General features: G+C 44.7%; 1 protein-coding gene across 2 annotated transcripts; it reads right to left on the bottom strand.

The window, feature by feature from the left end:
• Positions 1-336: 336 nt before the first annotated feature.
• Positions 337-11,578, bottom strand: ticrr (TopBP1-interacting, checkpoint, and replication regulator). 2 transcript variants are annotated; one of them, XM_086074799.1, is made up of 21 exons: positions 10,530-11,578; positions 10,140-10,377; positions 9,491-9,729; positions 8,953-9,190; positions 8,661-8,802; positions 8,439-8,563; positions 8,146-8,352; positions 7,235-7,380; positions 7,034-7,137; positions 6,822-6,918; positions 6,531-6,613; positions 6,054-6,284; positions 5,715-5,802; positions 5,506-5,578; positions 5,285-5,416; positions 5,112-5,214; positions 4,936-4,994; positions 4,565-4,845; positions 2,312-4,310; positions 1,720-1,848; positions 337-761 (listed from the first exon to the last, which is right to left on the bottom strand). In XM_086074799.1, exons 1-21 carry the CDS (start codon positions 11,187-11,189, stop codon positions 655-657), a joined length of 5,481 nt encoding a protein of 1,826 aa, XP_085930925.1. In that variant the 5' UTR covers positions 11,190-11,578; the 3' UTR covers positions 337-654. The 2 variants fall into 2 exon arrangements, with proteins under 2 accessions (XP_085930925.1, XP_085930926.1); XM_086074800.1 differs by having other exon boundaries at positions 5,112-5,202.
• Positions 11,579-12,935: the final 1,357 nt, after the last annotated feature.

Below are 12,935 nucleotides of genomic sequence, written 5' to 3'. Positions count from 1 at the left end.
GCGATTAGTTGCAAGCACTAAAACTAAACAGTCAGCAAGAGATGGTGACAAGGAAGAGGAATAGAAAAAAAACAACATCATTTGAATATGACCATGTTGAATGTGCGTGAACTAGCCAAGGAATCCGCACCCAGATCAAAGTCCATTATTAGCGGTAGGATTTTAAAATGTACCGTTGCTGCTTTAAATTTCATGGAAGTTCGAGGAAGAACATTTGCCATTGTAAGGTGTAGTGAATCGTCATTGGTTCACCACGAATGAACAAAATAAAGAATAAATATACAAAGCATTCTCAGCAAATTGTGAAAACCAGCATTTATTTACAATTTTGTAGAATATTTACATGACAAATAAAAGCTTCAATCATTCCCTTTGATTTAAAATCAGTTTTGTCATTTGAAAAACAACAACAATAAATAAGCATCAACAGAAGACACTGGCAAAATGAGGCCCAGAATTGATGGTACCGTTACACAAAATGACAAGAAAATAGTTCCAGATTTTTTTAAAAGGCTTTTTAGCTTGGAGGATTTTTTTAAAAACTCAAATGGTGGACAGATGGGACATTCATGCGCAAGACGTTTGAAGTGTTAGCTTCAAAAGCCCTGCAATGGACAAAAGGGAGACGTGTTAAGCGCTTCACCTCTGGCCGCGTCAGTGAAGCAACCGCTTCCTGCTGCACGAGCGTCTGCTGGCTTGGCTGAAGGGCGACGCCTCCGCCTCCGCGCCCGTCCTCCTCCTCCTCTCGCCTGCCAATTCATCTTCAAGGATACATACATACATACAAGACAAGATTGAAATCCAGCCGTTAAATTGATTCTTAGGAACAAAATTGCAACAATCACACCATTTGCAAAATGCGCAGCAAAATGTGATTTGATGTGAAATGTATACAATGATAAGCTTGATTTCTGTATGCAGTAATCTTATGCAACTAAGCCTCACACACGCTGACAAATATCCAGTTTGTGATTGGGGCATAGTTCTTGTTTGTTCAGGTGGAGGGAATTATGCACAGTTCCAAATATCAGACATTTCAAGCTTGTGCTAGAAAGCAAACACGTCAGGAGAAGCTACTGGAGCGTCTGCACTTTATTTGGAATTGATCCGTGGCACTTTAAATGGTGGCAATTGTACCGTTAACTGGCATTTAACTTGGGTTTGAATGTGATTCGCAACACAGCCACCTACCCATCTGTAAGAGGGTGTGAACACTTGTGCAACTACAACCAAAGTATCTTTTCCAGAGGGAAGTAAAAAAAACAAAGTTCAGTTTTATACTTCGCCTCTGGAAAAAAAAAATCTTTAATTTGTTTAGGTCATCAATCACAGAAATGGTGGAAAAAGGTTTTACAATTTATTTCTCATTATTATATTTTGTTCAATTGAACAGGGGGTGTGTAGACTTTTTATATACATGATGTAGTTCAGTTGACTGTCAACCAGCCCAGGTTGTACCGAGCCTCTGGCCCAACACCAGCTGACATGAGCGCGTCGTCGGGAATCACTACGTTAATATGTAGGACCGGAACTCTGTCGGAAAGCAAAGATTCTTTTGGATTTGTACACCTTTGATCTCCCGGCAGAAAGATTTCTGAAGACCGAATACAATTTGCCTTTTTGGCTGAAGAGCAGGTCGGCGCGTGTCCACGCCAAGACGCGGGACTGGCTTACAATCTGGCTGCTTGACACTTTGCGTCCAACGTAACGGGGTCTTACCTTTAAAGCGAGGCGTCCTCCTGCTGGTGGAAGCGGGCTTTCCCTTGAAGAGCAATGGGGACTGAGTGAGGGCCAGAATCCCGCTGGCCGTGACCGGCTTCCTCACCACTGAGCTGGGAGGTGTGGCTACTGTTAGAAAACAAGAGCAGCAGTGTCCTTTAAATGCATTATTTCAAAATAATCGTCGTTATACGCCGAAGGCCAGTTAATTGTGGATATGGGCTGAGCTATGCCATGAGCAGGGACTGGAATTGCCTATGGCTGCCACAAGATGGCGGCAAAACCACTTGTCTAAATTTAGGTGTGGGTTGCAGCTCCCACATTTTCGTCAGTGCTGTATTCTATTGATTATCTAGTCACTAATTGGCTAAAATAGATTTATGTATGGATAGGTCTGATGCCACTGAACATTTTGAGTGGTCGCAAGTAAAAAAAAAATCTGAAATGACTTAGATATCACACTTACCAAATTTTGGTTCATTTTACTTGAAAAAATAAAAAAATAGGTGTCTGTGACTTTGAGTGTGTATGGCTTTAAAAGGCGGAGCCTGAGAACCATAAAGCGCGAATATTATGTGCGGGTTCAGCTTACTGCACAGGACGTCTCCACCAGCGGCTGTCCTCATCATTTCATCTTCGTCTTGGTGAGGATCAGGTGCCATCCAGTCATCCTCCGGACACGAAGGAGTCGCGTCTTCGACAGGCAAGCGGGCGTGTTTGGACGCGAAAACGTCGCCCGCGGTTTTCCCGCCGACCTCATCGGGGTCGTCCACGTCTGACAACCTGCTCACTCCAAGTTCCGCCTCCTCTATCAGATCGCCCTTCCGGCAACGGTCTCTGCCTCCAACCGTGCCCACGTGGGCTCTTTTCCTCCGGGGCCAGCTGTTCAGGTTATCGGGGGTCACCTTCCCGACACTCTGAGGGGACTGCGACGGGGGGAATGCGTCCGCAATGGCCACGGGTGACGTGGTTCCAGCGTTGTGGCGTGTCGGGGTGTAGGACTGGCAGATGTGGGTCTGAACCACGCCGCCTTTTGCGGGCGTGGCGTGGGTACAGACGGACGGCGAGACGCAAGCGGGGTCTTGGTTTTTAGGGAATAACGCCACGGGGCTGTCCAGCTGAGATGGTTTACGAGCAACTAAAGGGCTACGAGCTCCCAGTCGAGGACCGTCCTCAGCGAGAACATCGTCGAGGTTCATGGAGTCCGTCCGTTTGAATTTGAGTTTGGGAATCCCAGACGTTTGCATTTCCATTTCTACTTGATAGGAAGTGGATTTTGGCGTACCCGAGCATTTTGGCTGCCGATGCCTAGTTGGACCTCTGGGGGTTGAGACCCTCGAGAACTCGTTCACGTAGCCCAAACGTGCGGCTGCCTCCCGCTGTTGGCGGTCGGCCGTCTGGCGGAAGCCGTAGCTGCGAGTGGGCGTACCTTGCGCCTGCGCTGGCGCTCTGGCGAATGGGGCCTCTATCAAAACGTCTTCGCTGGATTTTGAAGACTTGCGAGAAAAGCTAATATTCATCTTGAGGCCGCCGCTAAACTGCGTCTTCACCACAGACGCGTCCACAATGTCAGTACTGTCGTCTGTAGTGGAGTTGAGTTGCGAAGAGTCCAGCAGTTGAGAATCCGATTGAGAACTCGTCTCGATTTGAGGCGTTTGAACACTTTCAGCCGTTGTCTCATCTGTCTGCTCGTTGCTTTCCAGAATGAAAACCGATTCTTTATTTGAGACAGCAGTAAGACTGTCATCCATCTGGGATCTTGAGTTCTTACGAGTGGTTCGAGCAACCTGTCCAGACCTTGTGTTTGTCAGTGATGTTTCTGGAGACGTGGCTGTTTGGTCCACTAAAGCTGCTAAAATTTGCTTACAGGGGGAGGCAGTCTTTGGATTTTTACCTGGTGTCCGTCTGGACCGAGTAGCCATTTGGTAAACTGGACTGGGCGTCCTGCTGCGAGGTCTCGTGGTGGCTTTTGGCAAGGGACTCTGTTCTTGGGTTGGTGACATTTGAAAAGGCCCCATCTGCGGTCTCCAGTCATTTGTTGCATCCGGTGAAATCCTTTGTAGGCTTACCCGACAAGAAAATGTATGCGGCGGCGGACACGTCTTTTCAGGAGTCTCGAAAGTCTCCGTTTTCTTGCTGGGCCTTTTTGGTGGGCTGTTGAACTTGTCGGGTGTCTTCAACAATGTGGGTGAACTATGAGATGCGATGGAAGGTGATTCGGGCGTCTTGAAAGTGGCGGAACTGTCTGTCGCGACACATTTTTTCTGTGGGGACGGAGACCAAGTGACCACCTTTTTGGGAGTTTTGGACGTTAGGGTCTTGACTGGAGTCCTGAGAATTCCCTTCAGTGGGCTCGTCAGAGGACTTTGCTTCGTGGGCGTCTCCACCACCAAGGTCTTTCTGGCAGGAGATCTGAAAGGACTGCCCCTCAGAGCCATGCCGAGTTGTCCAATGGGACTCTCTGCGCCAGGGAGGACACGCAGCCTGGAAGAAGTTGGAGATTTGGGGTTTCTCGGTGTTCCAGGAGTTCGGTTCCCAAAATCGTCTCCTCCGCATTTTCCATGCGTCTTTTCTGGTGTCTTGTTGGGACTCTACACAGGATAAGAAGACATTGGTGGACAATGTTAGAATTCATGGCCTTTCCAAATATATATATTGTTTTATTACTGTATGTTTGTATAATGTAAAATACCATAGAGTGTTATATGTCTTATTAAAAAATATGCTTCAAAATGTTTGTACGTGTTTTTGGGACAGCTCAAATAGATTGTGTAAAAATGTTGCGAGTTCCGAGTGACTACTAGGAACGAAATAAACTCCTAAGTCAATCCACTAAAGTATTGACCTCAAAGACGCTGCAGTCTGTAGACAGCCGAGTCCTGCTGGTCCGGGTTGACCCCGTAGAAGTGGAAGGACGACGACCGGGAGACTCGGCGGCCCCAAAAAGGAGCCTCATGGGAGACCGAATTTTTTTTACGTTAACGTCAGTGATCCTGCCTTCGCTGAGCGGAAGCTGGGAGGTGGACAGCGCCCTCTCCAGGTTGCGGGAACGCGCTTGGGAGCTTGAATAAAAGCTGTTTGAGTGTCTCCTGGCAAAGGCCGTTATCCTCGGGCTCCTTCTGACCTCTGCCGAAACAGCAACATATAAAAGGGATATTTCTGATCATCTCCAAGGCAATAACACCATGTTGCAATGCCAAATGTTTAATTTCGTACCTTCCGCTGGTTTTAGTGGTGATTCTTCCACAACACAATCCTCACTCAGGACTGAGTTTCTATGGATACGACACAAAATGACATGGGAATGTAGCAGTCAAAATGGGCAGAGAAAATAAAACTTTTAAATAAATATAATAATAAATATTTAAGGTTAATTGCTTGATGACACATACCGGCCGATTTTTTGTCGATAAAGGAGCCGATTGGACACCTGCTTGTGGTGGGGTGTCTCACACACTTTGTTTGTTATGAGTCTGTGCCTCTCTGAAGAACAAACTATTTCAATATTAATTTTGGTTATTGTAGAGGTGCAACAAAAGCTGCGCCATTTGCTCAGATTTTTTACCATCAGATTTGTGAGATCGTTTGCGTTTCAGTCCCTCCACCGCGGAGACAGACTGGCTCCGCGGGAGTTTGCTCTTCTTCGACGGAGAGACAACCTCTTCGTTGAAAAGGTTTCTTCTCACCTTGGTAACTTCTGAGACAAATCAGAAACAGACAATCTGACAACTTCCTGTCAAGTACGGCTCCAAATTTCAGCAAAATATTACAAGAAGCAAATCCTACCATGTGCTTGTTGCTTTTGAGGTTGTGATACCGCAACTGGTTTCTCCTGAGCTGTATAGACTTTTGGTTTGTACTAATGGAAACAGAATAAAAATGGAAGTTGGTCAAAAATAAATACGTTTGAGCAGATTCTACACATGAAAGTTTGACCACAAGACAAATGAGATAGCAATAGTTTATGATTAATTAATTTTCTAGGTTGGTCTTACCGCCCGTGTTGTCCTTTTAGGCATCTCGATCTGGCGTAGACTCTGTGAGGATTCGGTCATACTGCAATGACGAGTCAGCCTGCCGCTCCTACAAAAACCAACAAACAAACAAACAAAAAACAGTGCTTGAATGCTTACAGAAAGTAAAACATGTTCAGACCCATTTGATGATAATTCAAGTTGGAAGGCAAGTCTTTAAAAGGTCAGTGACTAGTTATAACATTATTCCTAAAATATGTCAAATGTATCCAAAGACAATACACAATGTGGCTAATTTAACATTACAATAATAAAAAATTTAATTAAAATAAAAAAACATAATGGGACCCCTCTTCTGACCTCCTTTTGTTAGCAGAGCAATTACGCAGGTCCAGGAGGCGATCGCTACAGTTGGAAAGCGAGCCGTGCGCAGAGGGGCGCGGCGAGGAGGCAGTCGGGGAAACGCTGTCCTTGGCGAGCGACTCGTCGCTAAAGAAGCCCGCGGGAAGGACGGCCACCAAAGCCTCGGGGAGCTGCGTGCCCAAACTGTTGTAAATATCAGCAAGGACCCTCGGGATGGCCGTCAAGAACCTGCAATAGGAGACTTCGGTTAGAAAGCTCTCGCAAACAAACGCCAGTTTCTACCGTGCTCCAATCCAATAATGACTGACGATTGATGATCCCGCATACTCTCGGATTGACACACGGTGATTCAGCTATTCACAGATTTTTTTCCCCCTTTTTAGAAACAGTTAAGATATCTATAGTGTTTCTTAAAGCCCGAATTGTAGACGTGTGGAGGGGAAACGACAATCGCAAGATTCTTAAAACACTTACGCTGGTAGGACTTCATCTTCAAGGAACCTTGCAAGGCATGCTGGGTCTTTTGTTAGGGATATAATTCTGAGCATCTCAGACACCTTAAGAACAAACAGATTTTGCATGAGTAAACAAAATCAATGGAGAGATTGAGTGACATGACAAGTCCGTGACAGTATTTGATTATATTCAGTACCACAGCCATGACTTTATTTTTGGAGGAAAAAAAAACGTGTGTTGTGAAGCTTTAATGTCACGGCTGCATGTTTATGTAATCTATTCATTCTAACAGTAACTCTCTCTCTCTACCTCCTCTGCCATCTGTTCAGCATCCAGAACATCAGCCTCCTCCTCAAGGGACAAAAGTCTGCATAATTCCAACCTGAGGAGTGCCTGGAGCTGACACCTAGTGGAGACAAATGTGCACTACATGCATTTAAAGAGGAACAGTTTACGGATTTTTCAGGATTGTTGCACATTTGCGTGATTGCATAAGTGGACAAAATCCACAGAACACTCACTCTCGAACTTTGCTCTCCACATCAGCAGCGGAGCCGTAAGCCTGCCTGATGGATCTGCTGCTCTTGAGAAGGTGCTGCTGGGAAAACTGAAGGGTCTTCTTGACCTGCAAGGGAAACACACATTAGGCAAGAGCCACCGAACAAAAAAATGTCGCTCACATTAGTTGTCAAAATAAATAAATAAATAAATACCCATCTCACCTGCAGCTCAGGCTGTGCCACGTGGAAAGTTTTAACTGCAGTTAAAAGCTGTTGACCACCAGCGAGGAGAGACGAGTCACTCTCGGCTACGCTCTTGGCATAGATGGATTGCACGTGGGACAACAACTCGGCTGAACTGGTGAAGGCTGACAAGGGAAGTAGATACAGTACGTGAATTAGGATTAGCTTTTGCATATGTGATGTCTTCCATTTGCACCATCCTGAATAATGAGCTGGGATGTGAGGCCTTAAAATGAAATCCCACATTTAAAATGTTTTTGTGATCAATTCAAAATGCGAAAGTATGACTTTTTTGACAATGGCAATGTGGCACACATGGCAAAAACAACAACAACCGTTAAAGTGAGTTGAGGAGCTTTATACAGTGCTTTGGTGCCATCTCTAGGAAATTATAAACATTTTTAGGAGTTGTCAATTATTATTATTTTCGTCTCTATCCCCCCACGAAGATTGTTTTCCCAGAGCATTAGCTTGCATCAACTTCCACAAAAATTACGAGAATGATATTTTTTGGTCTTCACAATAAACTTAAAATTGCCCAGCTCTAATAATCCCTAAAGTATGTACGTACCTTTACAACTGAATATAGAGTACATATGGTAGCTTCTTTTACCATAACTTCATTATTCTTTAGTCCAGTGACAAGTAAAATAATCACTGGAAAGTTAAGTGGTATTTAACCTTTCAGTCCAACACATTTGTGTTTAATTCTGAAGAATTGTTTGTTAAAAAGTTTTAGGCATAAATTGTAATTAGAATCGATTAGAGTACATTCATTAAGGACAATGTTGTTTTGTATAGTGGCCTACAACAACATTAAATATACAATCTAGAAATAAAGTCTCTTAGAGTTGGTCGAGACGGTGTTTTGTATTGACAGAGATACTGACTGATGACGTCGACTCTTGCGGTTTTGTTCTTGTCACTCCAGCGTCTCTTTGCCGGTCTGTCTGCCGCTTTTCCCTCCGACGTGGCAGACGGCTCTGCGTCAGCTTGGCTTTTCTGGGCCTTCACATTGAGCCGCGCCACGTTGAGCATCTGCAACGAGCGGCTCATGGTCTTCATCTTCTGCTTCACCGGAGTGCGCTGTGTGCCTCCTGAAGAGCAAAAAAAAAAAAAAAAAAAGGACAAGTCACATTGCGCTGTGCTTACAATGTGAACTGTATCGATTTGGCATTCTTACGTTTCTTGCCCCTCTTGTTATTGCCGCCCTTTGATGACTGATACAAATCTGCCAGATCGCTGATCAGCTCTGTTTGCAAGAGAAGCTCCTCTTCTTCACTTTGGTCAGGCGCTGCATGAAGCAACCTGACAAAGTGGGAGTTAAACCCCATAAAGTTCAAGCCCGTGTAACATTATGCAAAAGTTTGAACATTTAATGCACGGGCGCTTTTGTTGTCCTTACCTGAATGACTCCATTAAATGGGAAGTGACTCCTGAGTGATCTGAATGAGGAAACCAAGTCTCCAACAATCCGACTCTCGGTGAGCAATGACCGAGTTCCTGCTGGGCCCACTCGGGAACCACATAAGGAACATTTGGCTGCTCTGAAGGAGAAAAGTAACAGCAAACATTAAATTAGCTGAAAGTTTTTACTTGTTTTCAATACATTCAATCTCCATGCAGCACATAGTTTGATATTGTCTGACAATTTCCCCCAAAAACATCAGCCAGCAATGGAAGATCTTAATGCTTACCATCAGAGCTGTCATCGTCTTGCTCCATCATGTCATACACGGCGCCCAGCACACTGCTGACGACTTCCGGAAGGTCAGCTAAGATTTTAACTGTGCTGGAAGTGGAAATGATGTCAGTGTTGCGAAAGTGCTGGTGCTGAGTGGCGGCGGGCTGAAGGACGGTGAGCAGGGCAGAAAAGTTGGACAGAGGGGAGAGGACGGCCGAGGACGACTGGCCGCTATGGCACACCTCAGCAAACTGTGTGTGGGGGGGGGGGGGGGGGGCAGAAATGATTAGCCAATTAGATTTCAAAGTGACACATTGGTTGCATAGAGATGTAACTGGGTGCACCCAGTCTGCCAAACATTCTGGGAGAAGTCGATGCAAAAAAAATAATAATAATAAAAATAAAATAAAAATAATAATAATAATAATCTGCAATTGCCTTTATCAAATCCTAAACCAAATGCAATGTCTGATGTGATTTTGTGTCTTTCAATGTTGCATACTGACACCACTGTGTGTAACCAGATATAAATAAAGAATTTGATTGCTCACCATGTGCAGCGAATGAGTCGACAGCGCCATTAATGTGCGCTGGAAGGAAGCAGCGCCTTGCTCGCCGGTGTTGCTGGAGCATAGAAGCAGCCATGACTCTGTGGAGGTGTGCGACAATGATGACGATACAGCCCAGCCCTGCAGCACACCCTTCAGGCACACTTCCACGCCCGGGGCGAGAAGAGCCTGACTGCGGGACACCGGCTCGAGAGTCACAGCACAACTCTGGACATCATCACCTGAATGTGAAAAAGAGCGCACGTCAGATTGTGCCATTGTGCTTATATTCTTTGGTTGCAATTTTAACATGACTTTTTCCCCCCCCGGAATTGAACACTGTAATTAATCTATTTTGTGTCCTAGGTAGAGCAACAAGCACTGTAATACAGGGGAAAGACCACCCCGAGTTCAGCATAAATCCAAATAGTTTCACGGTCTTATTTTGTTGTATTAGTCAATGTGAGAAATTCATTCACCAACAGAAAACACAAAATCAAGCATATGAAGAGGGTGGCTTTCAATGAAAGTGTACAATTTGGCGCTGCTCCAAATTTTGCAACGTTTGTTTAGGCTTGTTGGTCGGCCATGGCAGAGGTCTGTGCTCTATTGTGTGCCAATCTGGTTTACATACACACAAAAACATATTTACCTGTGTCGAGTCGCAGAGTGGCCTCCAAGACAGGAAAAGCAAGGCGGTACTGGCTTTCAGAGGACAGCAAATATCCAAGACTGGACCGGAATGGGAAACTCTCACTCCCGATGCCGCAGTCAGTCTTCGCAGTGCAGCGGCGGTCCAACAGTGCGACTGCTGGGATCACTTTGCCACATGCAAGCGCCAAGACCTGGGCTAACTTCGCAAAGCCCAAGTGGTCACCACATTGCACCTCCTGTAATGAAGACAAGATGATGATGATGATGATACGTTCACTAGATCACAAGGAGAAACTCAGGTTCAGATGCTTTGCAGCCTATCACAAACTAATGAGGAAGAAAACGTTTGGACACTGTGTTGTACATCCTCTGTAGGTTGGTTCCTTACATTTCCATGTGATGTACTGTCCACCCAGTGCAAGGCAACCTGCCTCTGAAGCAGCATGTCCTGGATACTTTTAGATAGAATGTGCTCAGACACATCCGCGTGCATGTCAAGCTTCCTCACGCAGAGGTAGTCCACCAGTTGTGTCCAGCTTCGTGGACACTCTGCCACAATAAACACCACATTTTTGGCGTGGTTTGCAATATGGTCTTCCTCTGGTAGATGTGCAGCTCGGCTCGTCTTCCTGGGTCTCAGGGACAGTTTGGTGGGAGAAGTGATGTCTGGTCGGTCCCATTGGAAGTCGAGCAGAATTTCTTTGAGGGTGTTTTGCACGGAGGCGGACTGGCTGCAATGCTGGGACGCGCATTGTTTATCTCTCCCGTCAAACTTGGCATCGAATTCCACAATGAAGTCCTCAAATGTTTTGTGGCGAAGCTCCTTGAAGTCCGAGCCCCTCGTTATGAGGCTGGCACCTCGGCCGGTCTTGGACTGGAAGAATTTGTAACCCCAGCGCACTTTGTCGAAGCCATACTTGTAGCCGAAGTGCAACAAAATGTGCAAAATCCCACGTTTTAAAAGATGATTTCTGACTTCTCGCTGATCGCTTGATTGTTGATCTCCGAAGTCCAAGTCGACGACAAAAACTAGGTTGTGTAAAGCCATTCCGCCAAACAGCTTTATCTTCGACGACACGCCATTAAATGAAGTCACAATACAACTGTGCCCAGCGAGCCGTCACTTTTCAAATCAATCCATTCACTGTACGATAATGTCCGCCATTTAGTGTAAAAGACATTTTAGCGAAACTAATGTTGTCTTCATTGCTAGCTAGCTAGCTAACATCTTCGTTACCGCGACTCACGTTGACATATTCATACATTTTCGACCGTTACAGATTCGCATGTCCAACGTTTGTCGTTCTTTCAAAAAACATAGCCCATCGAAAATAATCTCACTTCCATTTCCATTAGTGCCACGAAAATAGTTTTAAGTTCACTCAATTTTCACTATCGAAGTTACTCGGTGTTCGCCATTTTCTCATCCTCGTAGGACGTAGGTTCTTAACCGTTCGCGCCCCTTGAACGAAAGCCCGCCTCCTCGAATGTTATTGGCCGAATCTGTTAACAGTGACAACCTCATTGGTCCAAAGTTGTGAGGTTACTATGTAGCGATTCGTCAGATGTCACCTGCCAAAGTGTAATAGGCTGCATCTACCGATGACACTGTGGGACCAAATGAGGGGCAACAGGCACCTCCCAGTCTTTAACTTTTAAATACAAAACGTTGTGACGTAACATTCCAACTAATATTCCATTTTAAAATATAAAAAAAAAAAAAATCGAACATTATGAGTGCAGTACATGTAATAGATTAGAAAACCTTTCATTGTAAAGGTCACTTACATAAAAAAGAAGGATATGAGGGGCCACGTTCACATCGTTCACTGTTAATTTGGATATGAATGACTTTTTTATTTTATTTTATTTTAATAAGCAATAATTTATCTCAATAAAGTCCGTTGACATAAATAGACCATTGAGCATTTTCTCTGCATTTCAAAGGCGGCAAATGATGGTACATCGACTTTTTAATAGCTTGTAAACAAATCTTTGGAGGGCTTACCACCACTGCTTTGGAAAAGCAAGGATGGGCAAAGATCCAGAGCCACTTTCAAGCGACGGCCGGACACCGTCTGAAACCTAATAAGCTCTATAGAAGATGGATGGATGTACTGCCTGTGCTTTAAAAGTGTCGCACAAAAGGTGAAGTTGGAGCAGCCAAAGCACAAGTGGGTCAACCACTAATTTGCATCCATAATTAGTATTTTTCTTCAGCAGCAGGGGGGGATGAAGAGCTTAGGAAAGGAAAGAAACAAGAAAGGGGTGGAAGGAGGAGGCATCCAATGCTTTTCCTCCCTTGCTGATTTTCACGTGGCCTTTCCCTGAAAACATGGCAACAGGATGTAGGTCAGCAATGCTAAACTGTGTATTTAAAAAAAAAATGTGACAAGTGAATTCTAGTATTATTATTATTTACAGCATTTTTATTTAGCGGTAAGCAAATTCATATTGTACAATATGTCTGATTTGAATTTGTTAAGCATCGGGTGACGTATTTTCCTGTTTTTACCCACAATGGAAAAACAATATTGAATTTGTTTTGTAGGCGTTTTATTGAGCTTTCATGCACATTTGAATGAACGGACACTAATCAGACAAGCCTATGAATAAGAACGATGCAGTCATTAAAATTCAATTACAAGGTGAGAGTGTCGCCTTTTTTGTTCTCCATCTCGTCAAGTGCAATCACCGAGCATCTCCGTTCAAAGCCAACATTGTCCTCAGCGGTATTATTCTTTTCAATACGCGCCACACTCAGTAATGAGATGAAAATGAAAAGGCAGTGACG

The sequence above is a fragment of the Leptonotus elevatus genome, chromosome 4 (genome assembly GCF_054856555.1).
Source record: "Leptonotus elevatus isolate MCC_2025b chromosome 4, RoL_Lele_1.0, whole genome shotgun sequence".
Taxonomy (NCBI): Eukaryota; Metazoa; Chordata; class Actinopteri; order Syngnathiformes; family Syngnathidae; genus Leptonotus; species Leptonotus elevatus.
This window is presented reverse-complemented; position numbering and strand designations above follow the sequence as displayed.